This window comes from Salvelinus alpinus, chromosome 2 (assembly GCF_045679555.1).
Source record: "Salvelinus alpinus chromosome 2, SLU_Salpinus.1, whole genome shotgun sequence".
In the NCBI taxonomy this organism is placed as follows: domain Eukaryota; kingdom Metazoa; phylum Chordata; class Actinopteri; order Salmoniformes; family Salmonidae; genus Salvelinus; species Salvelinus alpinus.
Window position 1 is genome coordinate 98332279 of NC_092087.1, and position 27389 is coordinate 98359667.

Here is a 27389-nt window from a genome sequence, read left to right on the forward strand (position 1 = left end):
GCGACACTAGTTCATTTAGCAGGTTCTGACCCGGCCGTATGGCTGTGGGCGACACTAGTTCATTTAGCAGGTTCTGACCCGGCCGTATGGCTGTGGGCGACACTAGTTCATTTAGCAGGTTCTGACCCGGCCGTATGGCTGTGGGCGACACTAGTTCATATAGCAGGTTCTGACCTGGCTGTGGGCGACACTAGTTCATATAGCAGGTTCTGACCTAGCTGTGGGCCGTATGGCTGTGGGTTACACTAGTTCATATAGCAGACAACATTTCCACTGAATTCTAAGTAAATCTACTATGCCCAATAGTACAACATTTGACCTAATCTGTGCAAATAATATATGTGACATTTAGTTTTGATTCAGGACTGTTATCTCCTGTCTTGTTGTAAAGAGAAGCAATGTGCTTAATATTAGGAACGTTTATAAATATAATAGGCCAGAAAGCTGATGGGATCCTCCTCTTTTTAATAGAGGCCATCACTCTGTTTTCTCACGCAATTACATAGCCTATAGAGATGTTGAGCAACATGAGCTCATGGACTCTGATGAAGTGTTCGATTACATTTACATTGATGTCAGAGTGATTTAAAGGGACAATACAGTGCTGAGTACCAGGCAGTTAGCAAGTTTGGTAGGCTACTAATGACCAGCAGCAGAAGCCTAATCACCGTGACTAAACGGCAACGTGGAATTTGACTGCTGTCATGACTAGTGACCACCGGTGTGGCGGTAATACGGTCACCATAACAACCCTAGTTTCAACCGAACTCATCCTCTCTCTCCCTCTCTCTCTCTCTGTGTGTGTGTGTGTGTGTGTGTGTGTGTGTGTGTGTGGATCTTAATAGAATCAGTCCTACTGTTGTCCCAGTCCTGATGGTCCCTAAAGCCACTCAGAGATTAGATCCTCTATTCCACAGCAGTGATGGTACACTACCGACTAGAGAGCGTTTTAGATCAGACTGCTAGTTTAGAGTCTGCCTACATATTTACAGGACCTTCACATTGTCTGAGGTAGACCTGTCACACACACACACACTTCCTGTCCCTGTGTGTTCTGGTCACACACACACTTCCTGTCCCTGTGTGTTCTGGTCACACACACACTTCCTGTCCCTGTGTGTTCTGGTCACACACACACTTCCTGTCCCTGTGTGTTCTGGTCACACACACACTTCCTGTCCCTGTGTGTTCTGGTCACACACACACTTCCTGTCCCTGTGTGTTCTGGTCACACACACACTTCCTGTCCCTGTGTGTTCTGGTCACACACACACTTCCTGTCCCTGTGTGTTCTGGTCACACACACACTTCCTGTCCCTGTGTGTTCTGGTCACACACACACTTCCTGTCCCTGTGTGTTCTGGTCACACACACACTTCCTGTCCCTGTGTGTTCTGGTCACACACACATCTCTCTCTCTCTTTCTCTCTCTTTCTCTCTCTTTCTCTTTCTCTCTCTCTCTCTCTCTCTCTCTTTCTCTCTCTTTCTCTCTCTTTCTCTCTCTTTCTCTCTCTTTCTCTCTCTCTCTCTTTCTTTCTCTCTTTCTCTCTCTTTCTCTCTCTTTCTCTTTCTCGCCTCTCCTTCCTTCCCTCGGTTCATAAATTGTAGTCCAGACCTCCCTAGAATAGGAGTGACTAAACAGGAACAGTGTTTTATATTGTAGTCCAGACCTCCCTAGAATAGGAGTGACTAAACAGGAACAGTGTTTTATATTGTAGTCCAGACCTCCCTAGAATAGGAGTGACTAAACAGGAACAGTGTTTTATATTGTAGTCCAGACCTCCCTAGAATAGGAGTGACTAAACAGGAACAGTGTTTTATATTGTAGACCAGACCTCCCTAGAATAGGAGTGACTAAACAGGAACAGTGTTTTATATTGTAGTCCAGACCTCCCTAGAATAGGAGTGACTAAACAGGAACAGTGTACTGTGATATTACAGGTGATTCACCCTCTTAGCGATCCCTCTCTCTGCTCTCCCTCCTTCCCCCTTTCTGTCTGTCCATATTAATGAATGGGTCAGGCTCGGGTTAAGATGGGGGGGTGTGTGTGTGTGTGTGTGTGTGTGTGTGTGTGTGTGTGTGTGTGTGTGTGTGTGTGTGTGTGTGTGTGTGTGTGTGTGTGTGTGTGTGTGTGTGTGTGTGTGTGTGTGTGTGTGTGTGTGTGTGTGTGTGTGTGTGTGTGTGGGGGGGGGGGGTAGTATCACTGTTTAAAAGAGAAGGAAATGGGAAAAGAAAGAAACATTTTTATTTATTTAAACCTCTGATCTGTCCATCTATCATGTGACAAGTCTACCACGGTTTTGAGTGTGTGTGACAATGTGTTTTTAATATTCACACGCTGTTTTTATTACATGTGTGTCAGGCTTGGATAAACTAGGAAGTTCCACTTTTACATGCTAAGTTTAGAAACTAGGGGAAGTAGAGTCGTGGGCTCGACTGGACCGGAACACCGGTTACTGGGTTCCGGAACCTTCTAGAATCCTGACTTGAAAAATATATCAGTGTTCCGTCTCCTAAATATAAATCCTACCGGCATCGGTTTCAGTCCTCTTCAAGTCCTGGTCAGTGTGTTTGAGTGGTTCCACAGACACACCATCAACCCTACAGGTGTGTTCCTACATACTAAAGTCCATAAGCATAAATTGACTATTTTTCTTTGTCACGTTCTTCTTCTTGTCTTTGTCCTTCGATGTTTTTCCTGGTTAGATCTGTCCTTTCCTCCGCCCCTCATTCCCCTCTCCTTTATTGGGCCAGCATCGCTGCAGGCCAAATCAAATGGTGTTTAGCCACTAATCAGAGAGAGAGACGGAGGCATTAGTGTGTTGTGTTAAAGACTCAGGGTTGTCAGAGATAGTCTTGTCCTTGACTACCAAGCAATTTCTGTTTCTTTATGACCGTTTTAATTGAAAACAATCACAGTAAGGTTCTTAACTGTTACCCAGAAATCATTTCATTACTGAGATAAAAAGTGCTGCGTTGGACCTTTTAAGATCAGATGGACTCATTTACTCTGTAAATATGAAGAGAAGAGGGAGGGAGGAGGACAGAGGAGAAGTAGAGAGGGGGGAGGGAGGAGGACAGAGAGGAGAAGTAGAGAGGGGGGAGGGAGGAGGACAGAGAGGAGAAGTAGAGAGGGGGGAGGGAGGAGGACAGAGAGGAGAAGTAGAGAGGGGGGAGGGAGGAGGACAGAGAGGAGAAGTAGAGAGGGGGGAGGGAGGAGGACAGAGAGGAGAAGTAGAGAGGGGGGAGGGAGGAGGACAGAGAGGAGAAGTAGAGAGGGGGGAGGGAGGAGGACAGAGAGGAGAAGTAGAGAGGGGGGAGGGAGGAGGACAGAGAGGAGAAGTAGAGAGGGGGAGGGAGGAGGACAGAGAGGAGAAGTAGAGAGGGGGGAGGGAGGAGGACAGAGAGGAGAAGTAGAGAGGGGGAGGGAGGAGGACAGAGAGGAGAAGTAGAGAGGGGGGAGGGAGGAGGACAGAGAGGAGAAGTAGAGAGGGGGGAGGGAGGAGGACAGAGAGGAGAAGTAGAGAGGGGGGAGGGAGGAGGACAGAGAGGAGAAGTAGAGAGGGGGGAGGGAGGAGGACAGAGAGGAGAAGTAGAGAGGGGGGAGGGAGGAGGACAGAGAGAAGTAGAGAGGGGGGAGGAGGTCAGAGAGGAGAGGTAGAGAGGGAGGCGGAGAGATGAGCAGGGGGAGAGGGAAAGGGAGAGGGAGTATATTGAGACCACACTTTAAGCGTTGAGATCTGTGAAAGTGGATTAAAAGCAGAACCATATTAACCATGACGCAATGACTCCCATGTATTTTAGAACCAGAGGGATCTGTCTGCTATGCCTCTCTGTATGCTATGCCTCTCTGTCTGCTATGCCTCTCTGTCTGCTATGCCTCTCTGTCTGCTATGCCTCTCTGTATGCTATGCCTCTCTGTCTGCTATGCCTCTCTGTCTGCTATGCCTCTCTGTCTGCTATGCCTCTCTGTATGCTATGCCTCTCTGTCTGCTATGCCTCTCTGTCTACTATGCCTCTCTGTCTGCTATGCCTCTCTGTCTGCTATGCCTCTCTGTCTGCTATGCCTCTCTGTCTGCTATGCCTCTCTGTCTGCTATGCCTCTCTGTCTGCTATGCCTCTCTGTATGCTATGCCTCTCTGTCTGCTATGCCTCCCATCTCTTACTGTCCCGTGGTGTGATGGAGAGATCTCCTGCTGGTAGTCTCTTACTGTCCCGTGGTGTGATGGAGAGACCTCCTGCTGGTAGTCTCGTCTCTTACTGTCCCGTGGTGTGATGGAGAGACCTCCTGCTGGTAGTCTCGTCTCTTACTGTCCCGTGGTGTGATGGAGAGACCTCCTGCTGGTAGTCTCGTCTCTTACTGTCCCGTGGTGTGATGGAGAGACCTCCTGCTGGTTGTCCCGTCTCTTACTGTCCCGTGGTGTGATGGAGAGACCTCCTGCTGGTAGTCTCTTACTGTCCCATGGTGTGATGGAGAGACCTCCTGCTGGTTGCCCCGTCTCTTACTGTCCCGTGGTGTGATGGAGAGACCTCCTGCTGGTTGCCCCGTCTCTTACTGTCCCGTGGTGTGATGGAGAGACCTCCTGCTGGTTGCCCCGTCTCTTACTGTCCCGTGGTGTGATGGAGAGACCTCCTGCTGGTAGTCTCTTACTGTCCCGTGGTGTGATGGAGAGACCTCCTGCTGGTAGTCTCTTACTGTCCCGTGGTGTGATGGAGAGATCTCCTGCTGGTAGTCTCTTACTGTCCCGTGGTGTGATGGAGAGACCTCCTGCTGGTTGTCCCGTCTCTTACTGTCCCGTGGTGTGATGGAGAGACCTCCTGCTGGTTGTCCCGTCTCTTACTGTCCCGTGGTGTGATGGAGAGACCTCCTGCTGGTTGTCCCGTCTCTTACTGTCCCGTGGTGTGATGGAGAGACCTCGTCCTGGTTGCCCCGTCTCTTACTGTCCCGTGGTGTGATGGAGAGATCTCCTGCTGGTAGTCTCTTACTGTCCCGTGGTGTGATGGAGAGATCTCCTGCTGGTAGTCTCTTACTGTCCCGTGGTGTGATGGAGAGATCTCCTGCTGGTAGTCTCTTACTGTCCCGTGGTGTGATGGAGAGAACTCCTGCTGGTTGCCCCGTCTCTTACTGTCCCGTGGTGTGATGGAGAGACCTCCTGCTGGTAGTCTCTTACTGTCCCGTGGTGTGATGGAGAGACCTCCTGCTGGTAGTCTCTTACTGTCCCGTGGTGTGATGGAGAGACCTCCTGCTGGTAGTCTCTTACTGTCCCGTGGTGTGATGGAGAGACCTCCTGCTGGTTGTCCCGTCTCTTACTGTCCCGTGGTGTGATGGAGAGATCTCCTGCTGGTAGTCTCTTACTGTCCCGTGGTGTGATGGAGAGATCTCCTGCTGTTTGCACTGATTCAACATGTGGAATTGTCATGAAAATGAATGTAAAATGATGACCAGTGTTCTGGTAAGATTCAGTTCTGGTGTGTTTCTAAAGCATGTATCTCTCTCTTCCCCTCTCTCTCTTCCCCTCTCTCTCTCTCTCTTCCCCTCTCTCTCTCTCTCTTCCCCTCTCTCTCCAGGGAGACTACAATCCGGTCAAAACCAAAGTCCTCCACTTCAGTCTGAACCCTACGAGCATGGCCAAACAGCAGCGTGTGGAGGAAGTGGAGGCGCTGAGGGCAGAAGTGGAGTGTTTGAGAGAACACCTCCGCTCACTACAGACAGGGGGCGCTATCCCTCTGGCTGCTGCTGCAGGAGAGACCAGCCTCAGCCTGCCTCCCTCACAGGAGGTCCTGGGTAAGAGGAGACACACAGCTCACTGACAGCTTTTCACTGGTGACATGCTGTTCTCTCTTTAAGGGTTTATGCAGAAACAAAACAATATTTATACTGGAGAACTGACCTCTACTTCAGACTCGACCCTCAGACTCTTTCTCTACCTTCAGCCTCGACCCTCAGACTCTTTCTCTACCCTCAGACTCTGTCTCTGCCTTCGGCCCCTCGCTCTACCGTCGGCCCCTCGCTCTACCGTCGGCCCCTCGCTCTACCGTCGGCCCCTCGCTCTGCCGTCGCCCCCCGCTCTGCCGTCGGCCCCTCGCTCTACCGTCGGCCCCTCGCTCTGCCGTCGGCCCCTCGCTCTGCCGTCGGCCCCTCGCTCTGCCGTCGGCCCCTCGCTCTGCCGTCGGCCCCTCGCTCTGCCGTCGGCCCCTCGCTCTGCCGTCGGCCCCTCGCTCTGCCGTCGGCCCCTCGCTCTACCGTCGGCCCCTCGCTGTGTCACCTCAGTGTGGTGCTCTATGCTTCCTGGGATTTAGTGACGACAGAAATCAAGAAGCAGCGAGAAGAATGAAGTCAGTCAATTAAATGATGACTTGATCAGCTAGTACTCAGTCTAGTTGTAATATAGTATTCAGTGATCAGCTAGTACTCAGTCTAGTTGTAATATAGTATTCAGTGATCAGCTAGTACTCAGTCTATTTGTAATATAATATTCAGTGATCAGCTAGTACTCAGTCGATTTGTATTGTAATATAATATTCAGTGATCAGCTAGTACTCAGTCTAGTTGTATTGTAGTATTCAGTGATCAGCTAGTACTCAGTCTAGTTGTAATATAATATTCAGTGATCATCTAGTACTCAGTCTAGTTGTATTGTAATATAATATTCAGTGATCATCTAGTACTCAGTCTAGTTGTATTGTAATATAATATTCAGTGATCAGCTAGTACTCAGTCTATTTGTATTGAAATATAGTATTCAGTGATCAGCTAGTACTCAGTCTAGTTGTAATATAGTATTCAGTGATCATCTAGTACTCCGTCTAGTTGTATTGTAATATAATATTCAGTGATCAGCTAGTACTCAGTCTAGTTGTATTGTAGTATTCAGTGATCAGCTAGTACTCAGTCTAGTTGTATTGTAGTATTCAGTGATCAGCTAGTACTCAGTCTAGTTGTATTGTAATATAGTATTCAGTGATCAGCTAGTACTCAGTCTATTTGTATTGTAATATAGTATTCAGTGATCATCTAGTACTCCGTCTAGTTGTATTGTAATATAGTATTCAGTGATCAGCTAGTACTCAGTCTATTTGTATTGTAATATAGTATTCAGTGATCATCTAGTACTCCGTCTAGTTGTATTGTAATATAATATTCAGTGATCAGCTAGTACTCAGTCTAGTTGTATTGTAGTATTCAGTGATCAGCTAGTACTCAGTCTAGTTGTATTGTAGTATTCAGTGATCAGCTAGTACTCAGTCTAGTTGTATTGTAATATAATATTCAGTGATCATCTAGTACTCCGTCTAGTTGTATTGTAATATAATATTCAGTGATCAGCTAGTACTCAGTCTATTTGTATTGAAATATAGTATTCAGTGATCAGCTAGTACTCAGTTGTATTGTAATATAGTATTCAGTGATCAGCTAGTACTCAGTCTATTTGTATTGTAATATAGTATTCAGTGATCATCTAGTACTCCGTCTAGTTGTATTGTAATATAGTATTCAGTGATCAGCTAGTACTCAGTCTAGTTGTATTGTAATATAATATTCAGTGATCAGCTAGTACTCAGTCTAGTTGTATTGTAATATAGTATTCAGTGATCAGCTAGTACTCAGTCTAGTTGTATTGTAATATAATATTCAGTGATCAGCTAGTACTCAGTCTAGTTGTATTGTAATATAGTATTCAGTGATCAGCTAGTACTCAGTCTAGTTGTATTGTAATATAATATTCAGTGATCAGCTAGTACTCAGTCTAGTTGTATTGTAATATAGTATTCAGTGATCAGCTAGTACTCAGTCTAGTTGTATTGTAATATAGTATTCAGTGATCAGCTAGTACTCAGTCTATTTGTATTGTAATATAATATTCAGTGATCAGCTAGTACTCAGTCTAGTTGTATTTTAATATAATATTCAGTGATCAGCTAGTACTCAGTCTAGTTGTATTGTAATATAGTATTCAGTGATCAGCTAGTACTCAGTCTAGTTGTATTGTAATATAGTATTCAGTGATCAGCTAGTACTCAGTCTAGTTGTATTGTAATATAATATTCAGTGATCAGCTAGTACTCAGTCTAGTTGTATTGTAATATAGTATTCAGTGATCAGCTAGTACTCAGTCTAGTTGTATTGTAATATAGTATTCAGTGATCAGCTAGTACTCATTCTAGTTGTATTGTGATATAATATTCAGTGATCAGCTAGTACTCAGTCTATTTGTATTGTAATATAATATTCAGTGATCAGCTAGTAATCAGTCTAGTTGTATTTTAATATAATATTCAGTGATCAGCTAGTACTCAGTCTATTTGTATTGTAATATAGTATTCAGTGATCAGCTAGTACTCAGTCTAGTTGTATTGTAATATAGTATTCAGTGATCAGCTAGTACTCAGTCTAGTTGTATTGTAGTATTCAGTGATCAGCTAGTACTCAGTCTAGTTGTATTGTAGTATTCAGTGATCAGCTAGTACTCAGTCTAGTTGTATTGTAGTATTCAGTGATCAGTTAGTACTCAGTCTAGTTGTATTGTAGTATTCAGTGATCAGCTAGTACTCAGTCTAGTTGTAATATAGTATTCAGTGATCAGCTAGTACTCAGTCTAGTTGTAATATAGTATTCAGTGATCAGCTGGTACTCAGTCTAGTTGTAATATAGTATTCAGTGATCAGCTGGTACTCAGTCTAGCTGTAATATAGTATTCAGTGATCAGCTAGTACTCAGTCTAGTTGTAATGTAGTATTCAGTGATCAGCTAGTACTCAGTCTAGTTGTAATATAGTATTCAGTGATCAGCTGGTACTCAGTCTAGTTGTAATATAGTATTCAGTGATCAGCTAGTACTCAGTCTAGTTGTAATATAGTATTCAGTGATCAGCTGGTACTCAGTCTAGTTGTAATATAGTATTCAGTGATCAGCTAGTACTCAGTCTAGTTGTATTGTAATATAGTATTCAGTGATCAGCTGGTACTCAGTCTAGTTGTAATATAGTATTCAGTGATCAGCTGGTACTCAGTCTAGTTGTAATATAGTATTCAGTGCTTGACTTGATGAGAGAAGTGTCTGTCGTTTTACAAGTCCGTCCATTAGATTATTATGTTCACAGAAACACAACTGACATTATGCCATAGAGACCTCTGATTATTCACTGTTATGGGCTCATACACATTTTCCACGGCTTTTAACATTTTCATGACTTTTTAAAATAATAATTATTATTATTATTATAGCCTACATGAAGAAGCAAGCCTTATTGACACTGGACGGCTGCTGTGTCTGATCCCATGTAGACCTACCATCTCCTGCTGTGTCTGATCCCGTGTAGACCTACCGTCTCCTGCCGTGTCTGATCCCGTGTAGACCTACCGTCTCCTGCCGTGTCTGATCCCATGTAGACCTACCGTCTCCTGCCGTGTCTGATCCCATGTAGACCTACCGTCTCCTGCTGTGTCTGATCCCGTGTAGACCTACCGTCTCCTGCCGTGTCTGATCCCATGTAGACCTACCATCTCCTGCTCTGTCTGATCCCGTGTAGACCTACCGTCTCCTGCTGTGTCTGATCCCGTGTAGACCTACCGTCTCCTGCTGTGTCTGGTCCCGTGTAGACCTACCGTCTCCTGCTGTCTGATCCCATCTCAATGACATGGCTTACTCAATGACATGGCTGGCTAGCGGACTGCTGTGGCTGAACGGCTAGCGGACTGCTGTGGCTGGCCGGCTAGGGGACTGCTGGCCGGCTAGCCAGAGAGGAGACACACAGCTCACTGACAGCTTTTCACACTCAAACGTCCGTGGCAGGCGTTGTTGTCATAGGAAACGTCCGTGGCAGGCGTTGTTGTCATAGGAAACGTCCGTGGCAGGCGTTGTTGTCATTGGAAACGTCCGTGGCAGGCGTTGTTGTCATAGGAAACGTCCATGGCAGGCGTTGTTGTCATTGGAAACGTCCGTGGCAGGCGTTGTTGTCATTGGAAACGTCCGTGGCAGGCGTTGTTGTCATAGGAAACGTCCGTGGCAGGCGTTGTTGTCACCGTAGCTTGTTACATAACTTCTGAGGGATATGAAGCACGAGCACCACCACCAATCAGCCTACACCACCGCTCACACGCCTGCCGTTACTATGACAGCTAGCGTAGCCATGTCAGCCAATGACTGCTGAGTGAACACACACATCCCATTTGGTGGGTTGTAACATGCTGTTTGGACAGTCACTATTCCAAAACGGATTTGAGCATTAATGCCTGCAGTGTGAACACGGCTTTAGTTACCCCTGGGGAGAGACTGAAACGCACTGTAGAAATGGGCTGTTTAATCACTCACACACACACAGTGAACACACACACACAGAAATGGTCTGTCTTAGGGAGAGTGAAAAGGAGAGGACAGAGAGAATGAGAAATGGACAGAGAGAGAGGAGAAACATAAAACTGGAGAGAAAAGAAGGGAGGAAAAGGAGGAAAGAGGGAGGACAAGGGAGGGAGGGAGGACAAACCAGGGAGGAGGGAGGGAGTACAAACCAGGGAGGAGAGAGGGAGTACAAACCAGGGAGGAGAGGGGGAGGAGAGGGAGGACAAACCAGGGAGGAGGGTGAGGACAAGGGAGGAGGGTGAACAAACCAGGGAGGAGAGGGGGTGGACAAACCAGGGAGGGAAGAGAGGGAGGACAAACCAGGGAGGAGAGAGGGAGGACAAACCAGGGAGGGAAGAGAGGGAGGACAAACCAGGGTGGGGAGAGAGGGAGGAAAAACCAGGGAGGATAGAGGGGGGACAAACCAGGGAGGCGAGAGGGAGGACAAACCAGGGAAGAGAGAGGGAGGACAAGGGAGGAGAGGGACAAGGGAGGATGAACAAGGGAGGAGGGTGAGGACAAGGGAGGAGGGTGAGGATAAGGAAGAAGAGTGAGGACAAGGGAGGATAAACAAGGGAGGCGGGTGAGGACAAGGGAGGACAAACAAGGGAGGAGGTGAGGACAAGGGAGGAGAGAAGATGTAGTGGAGAGGAGAGACGTGATTATGAGTAATCTGGAGGGTGAGGAGTATCGTTATGCATGTAATTACCCTCACACTGTCAACGGCTGTCTGTGTCTGTGTCGTTGTTCATTGTTGTGATTATGTAACGTTAATTACACAGTCATTCAATTGTTCCGTTCCGTCTCCACTCGACACACACCACGCCTTTTCAACTATTTAACATTCAGTATTGTGTCAATAATTGATCAGATTCCAGGCAGGCCCATTTCTCTGGCTTGGAGAGAGTGTTCCACATGCTACCCTGTCCCCTAGATAGTACACTCCTCTTGACCCGGGAGCCTGTGGGGACTACAAGGGGAATAGGGTGCTTTTTTAGGACGCTCCTTTTGTCTTCGCAAATCAAGTCGTGTAAATCGGAAAGTCGCTATCCCAAATTGATTTCAGACTAAATGAACTAATTATTCCTTTCTATTCTCCTCTCCACCTCTTCTCTTCTTCTCTCCTCTCCACCTCTTCTCTCCTCTCCACCTCTTCTCTCCTCTTCTCTCCTCCTCTTCTCTCCTCTCCACCTCTTCTCTCCACTCCACCACTTCTCTCCTCTCCCCTCCACCTCCTCTTTTCTCCTCTCCCCTCCACCTCCTCTTCTCCACCTCTCCTCTCTCCACCTCCTCTCCCCTCCACCTCTTCTCCTCCACCTCTTCTCTCTTCTCCTCCACCTCTTCTCTCTTCTCCTCCACCTCCTCTCTCCTCTCCCCTCCACCTCCTCTTTTCTCCCCTCCACCTCCTCTTCTCCACTCCTCTCCCTCTTCTCATCTTCTCTCCTCTCCACCACCTCTCTCCTCTCCCCTCCACCTCCTCTTCTCCACCTCTTCTCTCTCTCCTCCACCTCTTCTCTCCTCCACCACTCCTCTTCACCACTCCACTCCTCTCCCTCTTCTCATCTTCTCTCCTCTCCGCCTCTTCTCTTCCTTCCTCTCCTCCCCTCTTCTTGTCTCCTCTCTCCTAGACCTGCATAGTGACTCTGTGTCATATTCCCTGCTATGTTCTATATTCATTATGTCATAGTCCCTGTTATGTTCTATATTCTATATGTCATATTCTCTGCTATGTTCTATGTCATATTCTCTGCTATGTTCTATATTCTATATGTCATATTCTCTGCTATGTTCTATATTCTATATGTCATATGTCATATTCTCTGCTATGTTCTATGTCATATTCCCTGCTATGTTCTATATTCTATATGTCATATTCTCTGCTATGTTCTATATTCTATATGTCATATTCTCTGCTATGTTCTATATTCTATATGTCATATTCTCTGCTATGTTCTATATTCTATATGTCATATTCTCTGCTATGTTCTATATTCTATATGTCATATTCTCTGCTATGTTCTATATGTCATATTCTCTGCTATGTTCTATGTTCTATATGTCATATTCTCTGCTATGTTCTATATTCTATATGTCATATTCTCTGCTATGTTCTATATTCTATATGTCATATTCTCTGCTATGTTCTATGTTCTATATGTCATATTCTCTGCTATGTTCTATATTCTATATGTCATATGTCATATTCTCTGCTATGTTCTATGTCATATTCTCTGCTATGTTCTATATTCTATATGTCATATTCTCTGCTATGTTCTATGTCATATTCTCTGCTATGTTCTATATTCTATATGTCATATTCTCTGCTATGTTCTATATTCTATATGTCATATGTCATATTCTCTGCTATGTTCTATGTCATATTCCCTGCTATGTTCTATATTCTATATGTCATATTCCCTGCTATGTTCTATATTCTATATGTCATATTCTCTGCTATGTTCTATATTCTATGTCATATTCTCTGCTATGTTCTATGTTCTATATGTCATATTCTCTGCTATGTTCTATATTCTATATGTCATATTCTCTGCTATGTTCTATATTCTATATGTCATATTCCCTTCTATGTTCTATGTTCTATATGTCATATTCTCTGCTATGTTCTATGTCATATTCCCTGCTATGTTCTATATTCTATATGTCATATTCTCTGCTATGTTCTATATTCTATATGTCATATTCTCTGCTATGTTCTATATGTCATATTCTCTGCTATATTCTATATGTCATATTCTCTGCTATGTTCTATATTCTATATGTCATATTCTCTGCTATGTTCTATATTCTATATGTCATATTCTCTGCTATGTTCTATATTCTATATGTCATATTCTCTGCTATGTTCTATATTCTATATGTCATATTCTCTGCTATGTTCTATATGTCATATTCTCTGCTATGTTCTATATTCTATATGTCATATTCTCTGCTATGTTCTATATTCTATATGTCATATTCTCTGCTATGAAAATTGACCTCAAGAAGCCCAAACCGATAAGTTTGACTAAAACATAATCCCTTGAAACCTTGAAACAAGGTTTTTTGGCCACCCCAAGAGAGAGAAGGTGGCCAAAAAACCTTGTTTCAAGGTTTCACCCGCTGGCCATATAAAACCACCCGCTGGCCAAATAAAACCACCCGTGGGCAAAATCCGGGCTGCCAGTTCCATGTGTTCTAGAGCTATCTGAGCAGATGGAGCAGTGACTTTTCTGTGTGTTCTAGATCTTTCTGAGCAGATGGAGCAGTGACTGTTCTGTGTTGTAGTTCTACTTTAACATGACAGTTCTACGTTTAGTGACTGTTCTGTGTTGTAGTTCTACTTTAACATGACAGTTCTACGTTTAGTGACTGTTCTGTGTTGTAGTTCTACTTTAACATGACAGTTCTACGTTAAGTGACTGTTCTGTGTGTTCTACATCCGGCTTAACACGACTGTTCTATGTTCTAGATCTGCGTAAACAGATGGAGAGTGCTGAACTGAAGAACCAGCGGTTGAAGGAGGTGTGCAATGTTTATTTTCTATGTAATACATGTTTTATCCCTTTTTCTGCCTCCTACACCTATCTTATTCCTCTCCTCTACCTCATCCCTCTCTCCTCTACCTCATGTCTCTCTACCTCATCTCTCTCTCCTCTACCTCATGTCTCTCTCCTCTACCTCATCCCTCTCTCCTCTACCTCATCATCTCGCTCTTCCACCTCATCTCTCTCCTCTACCTCATCCCTCTCTCCTCTACCTCATCATCTCGCTCTTCCACCTCATCATCTCTCTCCTCTACCTCATCCCTCTCTCCTCTACCTCATCCCTCTCTCCTCTACCTCATCCCTCTCTCCTCTACCTCATCCCTCTCTCTCCTCTACCTCATCCCTCTCTCTCCTCTACCTCATCCCTCTCTCTCTTCTACCTCATCCCTCTCTCCTCTACCTCATATCCCTCTCTCCTCTACCTCATCTCTCTCTCTCCTCTACCTCATCTCTCTCTCTCCTCTACCTCATCTCTCTCTCTCCTCTACCTCATCTCTCTCTCCTCTACCTCATCTCTCTCTCCTCTACCTCATCTCTCTCTCCTCTACCTCATCTCTCTCTCCTCTACCTCATCCCTCGCTCTCCTCTACCTCATCCCTCTCTCTCCTCTACCTCATCCCCCTCTCTCCTCTACCTCATCTCTCGCTCCTCTACCTCATACCTCTCGCTCCTCTACCTCATACCTCTCGCTCCTCTACCTCATACCTCTCGCTCCTCTACCTCATACCTCTCTATCCTCTACCTCATACCTCTCTCTCCTCTACCTCATACCTCTCTCCTCTCCTCTACCTCATCTTTCTCTCCTCTACCTCATCTCTCGCTCCTCTACCTCATACCTCTCTATCCTCTACCTCATACCTCTCTCTCCTCTACCTCTCTCTCCTCTACCTCATCTCTCTCTCCTCTACCTCATACCTCTCTCTCCTCTACCTCGTCTCTTCTGATGAGTGTGAGTGAGTGACGGAGATTGTGAACCAGTGTTGTATCTGTTGCCAGGTGTTCCAGAGGAAGATTCAGGAGTTCAGGACGGTGTGTTATGTTCTGACAGGCTATCAGATAGACATCACTACTGAGAACCAGTACAGACTGACCTCTGTCTACGCTGAACACATGGACGACTCTCTACTGTTTAAGGTACACAAACACACAAGGTGGCCAAGCGGTTAGAACGTTGGGCCAGTAACCAATCACCGAACCGACAAGGTGGCCAAGCGGTTAGAACGTTGGGCCAGTAACCAATCACCGAACCGACAAGGTGGCCAAGCGGTTAGAACGTTGGGCCAGTAACCAATCACCAAACCGACAAGGTGGTCAAGCGGTTAGAACGTTGGGCCAGTAACCAATCACCGAACCGACAAGGTGGCCAAGCGGTTAGAACGTTGGGCCAGTAACCAATCACCGAACCGACAAGGTGGCCAAGCGGTTAGAATGTTGGGCCAGTAACCAATCACCGAACCGACAAGGTGGCCAAGCGGTTAGAACGTTGGGCCAGTAACCAATCACCGAACCGACAAGGTGGCCAAGCGGTTAGAACGTTGGGCCAGTAACCAATCACCGAACCGACAAGGTGGCCAAGCGGTTAGAACGTTGGGCCAGTAACCAATCACCGAACCGACAAGGTGGCCAAGCGGTTAGAACGTTGGGCCAGTAACCAATCACCGAACCGACAAGGTGGCCAAGCGGTTAGAACGTTGGGCCAGTAACCAATCACCGAACCGACAAGGTGGCCAAGCGGTTAGAACGTTGGGCCAGTAACCAATCACCGAACCGACAAGGTGGCCAAGCGGTTAGAACGTTGGGCCAGTAACCAATCACCGACCCGACAAGGTGGCCAAGCGGTTAGAACGTTGGGCCAGTAACCAATCACCGACCCGACAAGGTGGCCAAGCGGTTAGAACGTTGGGCCAGTAACCAATCACCGAACCGACAAGGTGGCCAAGCGGTTAGAACGTTGGGCCAGTAACCAATCACCGACCCGACAAGGTGGCCAAGCGGTTAGAACGTTGGGCCAGTAACCAATCACCGACCCGACAAGGTGGCCAAGCGGTTAGAACGTTGGGCCAGTAACCAATCACCGAACTGACAAGGTGAAAAATCTATCTGTGACCTTGACCGAGGCACTTAACCCTCATTGTCTCAGAGGGAGTTTGTATACGTTTATATATACATTTCCAATTCACATGTGTGTGTTAAAACATACTGGTATATGTTAATACATACTGGTACATGTTAATACATACTGGTACATGTTAAAACATACTGGTATATGTTAATACATACTGGTACATGTTAATACATACTGGTACATGTTAATACATACTGGTACATGTTAATACACTACTGGTACATGTTAATACACTACTGGTACATGTTAATACACTACTGGTACATGTTAATACACTACTGGTACATGTGTGAAACAGGGTCTCTGTGTCTCTCTCTCTTTCTCTGTGTGTCTCTCGCTCCCTCACTCACTCTCTGTGTGTCTCTCTCTCTCTCTGTGTGTCTCTCGCTCTCTCACTCACTCTCTGTGTGTCTCTCTCACTCTCTGTGTGTCTCTCTCTCTCTCTGTGTGTCTCTCGCTCTCTCTCTCTCTCTCTGTGTGTCTCTCTCTCTCTCTGTGTGTCTCTCTCTTTCTCTGTGTGTCTCTCGCTCCCTCACTCACTCTCTGTGAGTGTGTAAAATCTGTGTGATGTTTAAAGCTGTTCGTTCTATGAAACCCAGACAGCTCACGTTGAGACCAATTTCCCCCAAATGAAAAGGTGTGTTGCTCTCTCCTTCTCTCTGTTTGTTTTTCCTTTCCACTTGGAGCTTCCTGTAGTTCTCTTTACCAAACTAACCAAACAGAATACAGAACCTTAAAACCATGAATCTCACTACCAGTAGAACCTGACAACCAACCAGTAGAACCTGACAACCAACCAGTAGAACCTGACAACCAACCAGTAGAACCTGACAACCAACCAGTAGAACCTGACAACCAACCAGTAGAACCTGACAACCAACCAGTAGAACCTGACAACCAACCAGTAGAACCTGCCCTCCACAACGTGACAAGTAGCCTGTGCGGGTCGCCAGAAATCACTAACATCCACCTTTTAACCTAACTTCTGTTTCCCATGAAAAACGGAAGAGGGACCTCAGATCGGACGTCTCCTTATGTCTGTTAGGTTACATGTGTAGAGACTAGTTATGTCTGTTAGGTTACATGTGTAGAGACTAGTTATGTCTGTTAGGTTACATGTGTAGAGACTAGTTATGTCTGTTAGGTTACATGTGTAGAGACTAGTTATGTCTGTTAGGTTACATGTGTAGAGACTAGTTATGTCTGTTAGGTTACATGTGTAGAGACTAGTTATGTCTGTTAGGTTACATGTGTAGAGACTAGTTATGTCTGTTAGGTTACATGTGTAGAGACTAGTTATGTCTGTTAGGTTACATGTGTAGAGACTAGTTATGTCTGTTAGGTTACATGTGTAGAGACTAGTTATGTCTGTTAGGTTACATGTGTAGAGACTAGTTATGTCTGTTAGGTTACATGTGTAGAGACTAGTTATGTCTGTTAGGTTACATGTGTAGAGACTAGTTATGTCTGTTAGGTTACATGTGTAGAGACTAGTTATGTCTGTTAGGTTACATGTGTAGAGACTAGTTATGTCTGTTAGGTTACATGTGTAGAGACTAGTTATGTCTGTTAGGTTACATGTGTAGAGACTAGTTATGTCTGCTACGTTAGGTTACATGTGAAGAGACTAGTTATGTCTGCTAGGTTACATGTGTAGAGACTAGTTATGTCTGCTACGTTAGTTACATGTGAAGAGACTAGTTATGTCTGTTAGGTTACATGTGTAGAGACTAGTTATGTCTGCTACGTTAGGTTACATGTGAAGAGACTAGTTATGTCTGCTACGTTAGGTTACATATGTAGAGACTAGTTATGTCTGTTAGGTTACATGTGTAGAGACTAGTTATGTCTGTTAGGTTACATGTGAAGAGACTAGTTATGTCTGTTAGGTTACATGTGTAGAGACTAGTTATGTCTGCTACGTTAGTTACATGTGAAGAGACTAGTTATGTCTGTTAGGTTACATGTGTAGAGACTAGTTATGTCTGCTACGTTAGGTTACATGTGAAGAGACTAGTTATGTCTGCTACGTTAGGTTACATGTGTAGAGACTAGTTATGTCTGCTACGTTAGGTTACATGTGTAGAGACTAGTTATGTCTGTTAGGTTACATGTGTAGAGACTAGTTATGTCTGCTACGTTAGGTTACATGTGAAGAGACTAGTTATGTCTGCTACGTTAGGTTACATGTGAAGAGACTAGTTATGTCTGCTACGTTAGGTTACAATTGTAGAGACTAGTTATGTCTGTTAGGTTACATGTGTAGAGACTAGTGTTGTCTGCTACGTTAGGTTACATGTGTAGAGACTAGTTATGTCTGCTACGTTAGGTTACATGTGTAGAGACTAGTTATGTCTGTTAGGTTACATGTGTAGAGACTAGTTATGTCTGTTAGGTTACATGTGTAGAGACTAGTTATGTCTGCTACGTTAGGTTACATGTGTAGAGACTAGTTATGTCTGCTACGTTAGGTTACATGTGTAGAGACTAGTTATGTCTGCTAGGTTAGGTTACATGTGTAGAGACTAGTTATGTCTGCTAGGTTAGGTTACATGTGTAGAGACTAGTTATGTCTGCTACGTTAGGTTACATGTGTAGAGACTAGTTATGTCTGCTACGTTAGGTTACATGTGTAGAGACTAGTTATGTCTGCTAGGTTAGGCTACATGTGTAGAGACTAGTTATGTCTGTTAGGTTACATGTGTAGAGACTAGTTATGTCTGCTAGGTTAGTTACATGTGTAGAGACTAGTTATGTCTGCTACGTTAGGTTACATGTGTAGAGACTAGTTATGTCTGCTACGTTAGGTTACATGTGTAGAGACTAGTTATGTCTGCTAGGTTACATGTGTAGAGACTAGTTATGTCTGCTACGTTAGGTTACATGTGTAGAGACTAGTTATGTCTGTTAGGTTACATGTGAAGAGACTAGTTATGTCTGCTACGTTAGGTTACATGTGTAGAGACTAGTTATGTCTGCTACGTTAGGTTACATGTGAAGAGACTAGTTATGTATGCTACGTTAGGTTACATGTGTAGAGACTAGTTATGTCTGTTAGGTTACATGTGTAGAGACTAGTTATGTCTGCTACGTTAGGTTACATGTGTAGAGACTAGTTATGTCTGCTACGTTAGTTACATGTGTAGAGACTAGTTATGTCTGCTACGTTAGTTACATGTGTAGAGACTAGTTATGTCTGCTACGTTAGTTACATGTGTAGAGACTAGTTATGTCTGTTAGGTTACATATGTAGAGACTAGTTATGTCTGCTACGTTAGGTTACATGTGTAGAGACTAGTTATGTCTGCTACGTTAGTTACATGTGTAGAGACTAGTTATGTCTGCTACGTTAGGTTACATGTGTAGAGACTAGTTATGTCTGCTACGTTAGGTTACATGTGTAGAGACTAGTTATGTCTGCTACGTTAGGTTACATGTGTAGAGACTAGTTATGTCTGCTACGTTAGGTTACATGTGTAGAGACTAGTTATGTCTGCTACGTTAGGTTACATGTGAAGAGACTAGTTATGTCTGCTACGTTAGGTTACATGTGTAGAGACTAGTTATGTCTGCTACGTTAGGTTACATGTGTAGAGACTAGTTATGTCTGTTAGGTTACATGTGTAGAGACTAGTTATGTCTGTTAGGTTACATGTGAAGAGACTAGTTATGTCTGTTAGGTTACATGTGTAGAGACTAGTTATGTCTGCTACGTTAGTTACATGTGAAGAGACTAGTTATGTCTGTTAGGTTACATGTGTAGAGACTAGTTATGTCTGCTACGTTAGGTTACATGTGAAGAGACTAGTTATGTCTGCTACGTTAGGTTACATGTGTAGAGACTAGTTATGTCTGCTACGTTAGGTTACATGTGTAGAGACTAGTTATGTCTGTTAGGTTACATGTGTAGAGACTAGTTATGTCTGCTACGTTAGGTTACATGTGAAGAGACTAGTTATGTCTGCTACGTTAGGTTACATGTGAAGAGACTAGTTATGTCTGCTACGTTAGGTTACAATTGTAGAGACTAGTTATGTCTGTTAGGTTACATGTGTAGAGACTAGTGTTGTCTGCTACGTTAGGTTACATGTGTAGAGACTAGTTATGTCTGCTACGTTAGGTTACATGTGTAGAGACTAGTTATGTCTGTTAGGTTACATGTGTAGAGACTAGTTATGTCTGTTAGGTTACATGTGTAGAGACTAGTTATGTCTGCTACGTTAGGTTACATGTGTAGAGACTAGTTATGTCTGCTACGTTAGGTTACATGTGTAGAGACTAGTTATGTCTGCTAGGTTAGGTTACATGTGTAGAGACTAGTTATGTCTGCTAGGTTAGGTTACATGTGTAGAGACTAGTTATGTCTGCTACGTTAGGTTACATGTGTAGAGACTAGTTATGTCTGCTACGTTAGGTTACATGTGTAGAGACTAGTTATGTCTGCTAGGTTAGGCTACATGTGTAGAGACTAGTTATGTCTGTTAGGTTACATGTGTAGAGACTAGTTATGTCTGCTAGGTTAGTTACATGTGTAGAGACTAGTTATGTCTGCTACGTTAGGTTACATGTGTAGAGACTAGTTATGTCTGCTACGTTAGGTTACATGTGTAGAGACTAGTTATGTCTGCTAGGTTACATGTGTAGAGACTAGTTATGTCTGCTACGTTAGGTTACATGTGTAGAGACTAGTTATGTCTGTTAGGTTACATGTGAAGAGACTAGTTATGTCTGCTACGTTAGGTTACATGTGTAGAGACTAGTTATGTCTGCTACGTTAGGTTACATGTGAAGAGACTAGTTATGTATGCTACGTTAGGTTACATGTGTAGAGACTAGTTATGTCTGTTAGGTTACATGTGTAGAGACTAGTTATGTCTGTTAGGTTACATGTGTAGAGACTAGTTATGTCTGCTACGTTAGTTACATGTGTAGAGACTAGTTATGTCTGCTACGTTAGTTACATGTGTAGAGACTAGTTATGTCTGCTACGTTAGTTACATGTGTAGAGACTAGTTATGTCTGTTAGGTTACATATGTAGAGACTAGTTATGTCTGCTACGTTAGGTTACATGTGTAGAGACTAGTTATGTCTGCTACGTTAGTTACATGTGTAGAGACTAGTTATGTCTGCTACGTTAGGTTACATGTGTAGAGACTAGTTATGTCTGCTACGTTAGGTTACATGTGTAGAGACTAGTTATGTCTGCTACGTTAGGTTACATGTGTAGAGACTAGTTATGTCTGCTACGTTAGGTTACATGTGTAGAGACTAGTTATGTCTGCTACGTTAGGTTACATGTGAAGAGACTAGTTATGTCTGCTACGTTAGGTTACATGTGTAGAGACTAGTTATGTCTGCTACGTTAGTTACATGTGTAGAGACTAGTTATGTCTGCTACGTTAGTTACATGTGTAGAGACTAGTTATGTCTGTTAGGTTACATATGTAGAGACTAGTTATGTCTGCTACGTTAGGTTACATGTGTAGAGACTAGTTATGTCTGCTACGTTAGTTACATGTGTAGAGACTAGTTATGTCTGCTACGTTAGGTTACATGTGTAGAGACTAGTTATGTCTGCTACGTTAGGTTACATGTGAAGAGACTAGTTATGTCTGCTACGTTAGGTTACATGTGTAGAGACTAGTTATGTCTGTTAGGTTACATGTGTAGAGAATAGTTATGTCTGCTACGTTAGTTACATGTGTAGAGACTAGTTATGTCTGCTACGTTAGGTTACATGTGTAGAGACTAGTTATGTCTGCTACGTTAGGTTACATGTGTAGAGACTAGTTATGTCTGCTACGTTAGGTTACATGTGAAGAGACTAGTTATGTCTGCTACGTTAGGTTACATGTGTAGAGACTAGTTATGTCTGCTACGTTAGGTTACATGTGTAGAGACTAGTTATGTCTGCTACGTTAGTTACATGTGTAGAGACTAGTTATGTCTGCTACGTTAGGTTACATGTGAAGAGACTAGTTATGTCTGCTACGTTAGGTTACATGTGTAGAGACTAGTTATGTCTGCTACGTTAGGTTACATGTGTAGAGACTAGTTATGTCTGCTACGTTAGGTTACATGTGAAGAGACTAGTTATGTCTGCTACGTTAGGTTACATGTGTAGAGACTAGTTATGTCTGCTACGTTAGTTACATGTGTAGAGACTAGTTATGTCTGCTACGTTAGTTACATGTGTAGAGACTAGTTATGTCTGTTAGGTTACATATGTAGAGACTAGTTATGTCTGCTACGTTAGGTTACATGTGTAGAGACTAGTTATGTCTGCTACGTTAGTTACATGTGTAGAGACTAGTTATGTCTGCTACGTTAGGTTACATGTGTAGAGACTAGTTATGTCTGCTACGTTAGGTTACATGTGAAGAGACTAGTTATGTCTGCTACGTTAGGTTACATGTGTAGAGACTAGTTATGTCTGTTAGGTTACATGTGTAGAGACTAGTTATGTCTGCTACGTTAGTTACATGTGTAGAGACTAGTTATGTCTGCTACGTTAGGTTACATGTGTAGAGACTAGTTATGTCTGCTACGTTAGGTTACATGTGTAGAGACTAGTTATGTCTGCTACGTTAGGTTACATGTGAAGAGACTAGTTATGTCTGCTACGTTAGGTTACATGTGTAGAGACTAGTTATGTCTGCTACGTTAGGTTACATGTGTAGAGACTAGTTATGTCTGTTAGGTTACATGTGTAGAGACTAGTTATGTCTGCTACGTTAGTTACATGTGTAGAGACTAGTTATGTCTGTTAGGTTACATGTGTAGAGACTAGTTATGTCTGCTACGTTAGTTACATGTGTAGAGACTAGTTATGTCTGCTACGTTAGGTTACATGTGTAGAGACTAGTTATGTCTGTTAGGTTACATGTGTAGAGACTAGTTATGTCTGCTACGTTAGGTTACATGTGTAGAGACTAGTTATGTCTGTTAGGTTACATGTGAAGAGACTAGTTATGTCTGCTACGTTAGTTACATGTGTAGAGACTAGTTATGTCTGTTAGGTTACATGTGAAGAGACTAGTTATGTCTGCTACGTTAGGTTACATGTGTAGAGACTAGTTATGTCTGCTACGTTAGGTTACATGTGTAGAGACTAGTTATGTCTGCTACGTTAGGTTACATGTGTAGAGACTAGTTATGTCTGTTAGGTTACATGTGTAGAGACTAGTTATGTCTGTTAGGTTACATGTGTAGAGACTAGTTATGTCTGTTAGGTTACATGTGTAGAGACTAGTTATGTCTGCTACGTTAGGTTACATGTGTAGAGACTAGTTATGTCTGCTACGTTAGGTTACATGTGTAGAGACTAGTTATGTCTGTTAGGTTACATGTGTAGAGACTAGTTATGTCTGCTACGTTAGGTTACATGTGTAGAGACTAGTTATGTCTGTTAGGTTACATGTGTAGAGACTAGTTATGTCTGCTACGTTAGGTTACATGTGTAGAGACTAGTTATGTCTGCTACGTTAGGTTACATGTGTAGAGACTAGTTATGTCTGCTACGTTAGGTTACATGTGAAGAGACTAGTTATGTCTGCTAGGTTACATGTGTAGAGACTAGTTATGTCTGCTACGTTAGGTTACATGTGTAGAGACTAGTTATGTCTGCTACGTTAGGTTACATGTGTAGAGACTAGTTATGTCTGTTAGGTTACATGTGTAGAGACTAGTTATGTCTGCTAGGTTACATGTGTAGAGACTAGTTATGTCTGCTACGTTAGGTTACATGTGTAGAGACTAGTTATGTCTGCTACGTTAGGTTACATGTTTAGAGACTAGTTATGTCTGCTACGTTAGGTTACATGTGTAGAGACTAGTTATGTCTGCTACGTTAGGTTACATGTGTAGAGACTAGTTATGTCTGCTAGGTTACATGTGTAGAGACTAGTTATGTCTGCTAGGTTACATGTGTAGAGACTAGTTATGTCTGCTACGTTAGGTTACATGTGTAGAGACTAGTTATGTCTGCTAGGTTACATGTGTAGAGACTAGTTATGTCTGTTAGGTTACATGTGTAGAGACTAGTTATGTCTGCTACGTTAGGTTACATGTGTAGAGACTAGTTATGTCTGCTACGTTAGGTTACATGTGTAGAGACTAGTTATGTCTGTTAGGTTACATGTGTAGAGACTAGTTATGTCTGCTACGTTAGTTACATGTGTAGAGACTAGTTATGTCTGTTAGGTTACATGTGTAGAGACTAGTTATCTCTGCTACGTTAGTTACATGTGTAGAGACTAGTTATGTCTGTTAGGTTACATGTGAAGAGACTAGTTATGTCTGCTACGTTAGTTACATGTGTAGAGACTAGTTATGTCTGTTAGGTTACATGTGAAGAGACTAGTTATGTCTGCTACGTTAGGTTACATGTGTAGAGACTAGTTATGTCTGCTACGTTAGGTTACATGTGTAGAGACTAGTTATGTCTGCTACGTTAGGTTACATGTGAAGAGACTAGTTATGTCTGCTACGTTAGGTTACATGTGTAGAGACTAGTTCTGTCTGTTAGGTTACATGTGTAGAGACTAGTTATGTCTGCTACGTTAGGTTACATGTGTAGAGACTAGTTATGTCTGCTACGTTAGGTTACATGTGTAGAGACTAGTTATGTCTGTTAGGTTACATGTGTAGAGACTAGTTATGTCTGCTACGTTAGGTTACATGTGTAGAGACTAGTTATGTCTGCTACGTTAGGTTACATGTGAAGAGACTAGTTATGTCTGCTACGTTAGGTTACATGTGTAGAGACTAGTTATGTCTGCTACGTTAGGTTACATGTGTAGAGACTAGTTATGTCTGCTACGTTAGGTTACATGTGTAGAGACTAGTTATGTCTGCTACGTTAGGTTACATGTGAAGAGACTAGTTATGTCTGCTACGTTAGGTTACATGTGTAGAGACTAGTTATGTCTGCTACGTTAGGTTACATGTGTAGAGACTAGTTATGTCTGCTACGTTAGGTTACATGTGAAGAGACTAGTTATGTCTGCTACGTTAGGTTACATGTGTAGAGACTAGTTATGTCTGCTACGTTAGGTTACATGTGTAGAGACTAGTTATGTCTGTTAGGTTACATGTGTCGAGACTAGTTATGTCTGTTAGGTTACATGTGTAGAGACTAGTTATGTCTGTTAGGTTACATGTGTAGAGACTAGTTATGTCTGCTACGTTAGGTTACATGTTTAGAGACTAGTTATGTCTGCTACGTTAGGTTACATGTGTAGAGACTAGTTATGTCTGTTAGGTTACGTGTGTAGAGACTAGTTATGTCTGTTAGGTTACATGTGAAGAGACTAGTTATGTCTGCTACGTTAGGTTACATGTGAAGAGACTAGTTATGTCTGTTAGGTTACATGTGTAGAGACTAGTTATGTCTGCTACGTTAGGTTACATGTGTAGAGACTAGTTATGTCTGCTACGTTAGGTTACATGTGAAGAGACTATAACACAGGTGGTTATCAGAAAGAGAAAGAGAAAGAGAGATGGAGGGATAGATAGAGAGATGGAGGGATAGATAGAGAGATGGAGGGATAGATAGAGAGATGGAGGGATAGATAGAGAGATGGAGGGATAGATAGAGAGATGGAGGGATAGATAGAGAGATGGAGGGATAGATAGAGAGATGGAGGGATAGATAGAGAGATGGAGGGATAGATAGAGAGATGGAGGGATAGATAGAGAGATGGAGGGATAGATAGAGAGATGGAGGGATAGATAGAGAGATGGAGGGATGGATAGAGAGATGGGGGGATGGATAGAGAGATGGAGGGATAGATAGAGAGATGGAGGGATAGATAGAGAGATGGGGGGATGGATAGAGAGATGGGGGGATAGATAGAGAGATGGGGGGGATAGATAGAGAGATGGGGGGGATAGATAGAGAGATGGAGGGATAGATAGAGAGATGGGGGGATGGATAGAGAGATGGGGGGATGGATAGAGAGATGGGGGGGATAGATAGAGAGATGGGGGGATGGATAGAGAGATGGGGGGATAGATAGAGAGATGGGGGGATAGATGGAGGGATAGATGGGAGGGATAGATGGAGAGGTGGAGGGAGAGATGGAGGGAGAGATGTAGGGATAGATAGAGAGATGGAGAGGTGGAGGGATAGAGAGATGGAGGGGTGAATGAACGCTGCGTATCAAATCAGTGGCAGATTGAAAAGAGAACAGGTGAAGAAAGCAGGAGAATGTCATTGAGGAGAGGTAGAGAAAGGAGGAGAGAGAGAGGGTTAGAGGAGAGATCGTTTTTCTTAAAGGACATCAAACTTCGTTTTGATGGTTCGTTAAGCTTCATTTGGGTTTTAGTGAGTGTTCTCTCCAGTGTGTTATATCCTCAGGGAGCCACCTGCGACCCTGTCTGGAAAGATGATTCACTGTCAATATTTATTAAACTCTGCTCAAGTACTCCTCCTCTCTCTTCTCTCTCTCTCCTCTGTCCTCTCTCTCTCTCTCCTCTCTCTCTCTCCTCCTCTCTCTCCTCTCTTCTTTCTCTCTCTCCTCTCCTTTCTCCTCTCCTCTCTCTCCTTTCTCTCTCTCCTCTCCTTTCTCTCCTCTCTCTCCTTTCTCTCTCTCCTCTCCTTTCTCTCCTCCTTTCTCTCTCTCCTCTCCTTTCTCTCCTCCTTTCTCTCTCTCCTCTCCTTTCTCTCTCTCTCCTCTCTCCTTCCTCTCTCTTCTCTCTTCGTGTCTGTCTCTCTCTCAATTCAATTACATTTCAATTTAAGGGTTTTATTGGCATGGGAAACATATGTTAACATTGCCAAAGCAAGTGAACTAGATAATAAAAAAAGTGAAATAAAAAATACAGTTGAACAGTAAACATTACACTCACAGAAGTTCCAAAAGAATAAAGACATTACAAATGCAATTTATGTGCAAAAAGTTAGTCCAAAAGGGAAAATAAGTCCACCTAAATATGGGTTGTGTTTATAACTTCATTAGGGTAGGGGGCACTATTTTCACCTCCGGATGAAAAGCGTGCCCAAAGTAAACTGCCTGCTACTCAGGCCCAGAAGCTAGGATACGCATATAACACTCTAAAGTTTCCAAAACTGAGTATAACAGAACTAATATGGCAGGCGAAAACCTGAGAGAAATCCATCCAGGAAGCGGGATTTTTTTATGTTTGTAGTTTTCTATTGAATGCCATTACAGTATCCATTGACTTAGGACTCAAATTGCACTTCCTATGGCTTCCACTAGATGTCAACAGTCTTTGGAAATTGTTTCAGGCTTGTATTCTGAAAAATGCGGGAGTAAGACCACTCTGAATGAGTGGACCATTCAGTGTTATTTGTGGAATTTCTTTCCTCAATGCGTTTGAGCCAATCAGTTGTGTTATGACAAGGTAGGGTGGTA

At 43.5% G+C, this 27389-nt stretch overlaps 1 protein-coding gene across 6 annotated transcripts in view; it reads left to right on the forward strand.

The window, feature by feature from the left end:
* Positions 1 to 27389, forward strand: part of LOC139568371 (mitotic spindle assembly checkpoint protein MAD1-like) — a 122202-nt gene that overhangs the window by 67661 nt on the left and 27152 nt on the right. For all 6 annotated transcript variants that reach the window (XM_071390148.1, XM_071390149.1, XM_071390150.1 and 3 more), the window contains 3 exons: positions 5570 to 5786; positions 13810 to 13862; positions 14882 to 15019. In XM_071390148.1, the coding sequence (XP_071246249.1) occupies positions 5570 to 5786; positions 13810 to 13862; positions 14882 to 15019 (408 nt within the window). The remainder of the gene's footprint in view (positions 1 to 5569; positions 5787 to 13809; positions 13863 to 14881; positions 15020 to 27389) is intronic.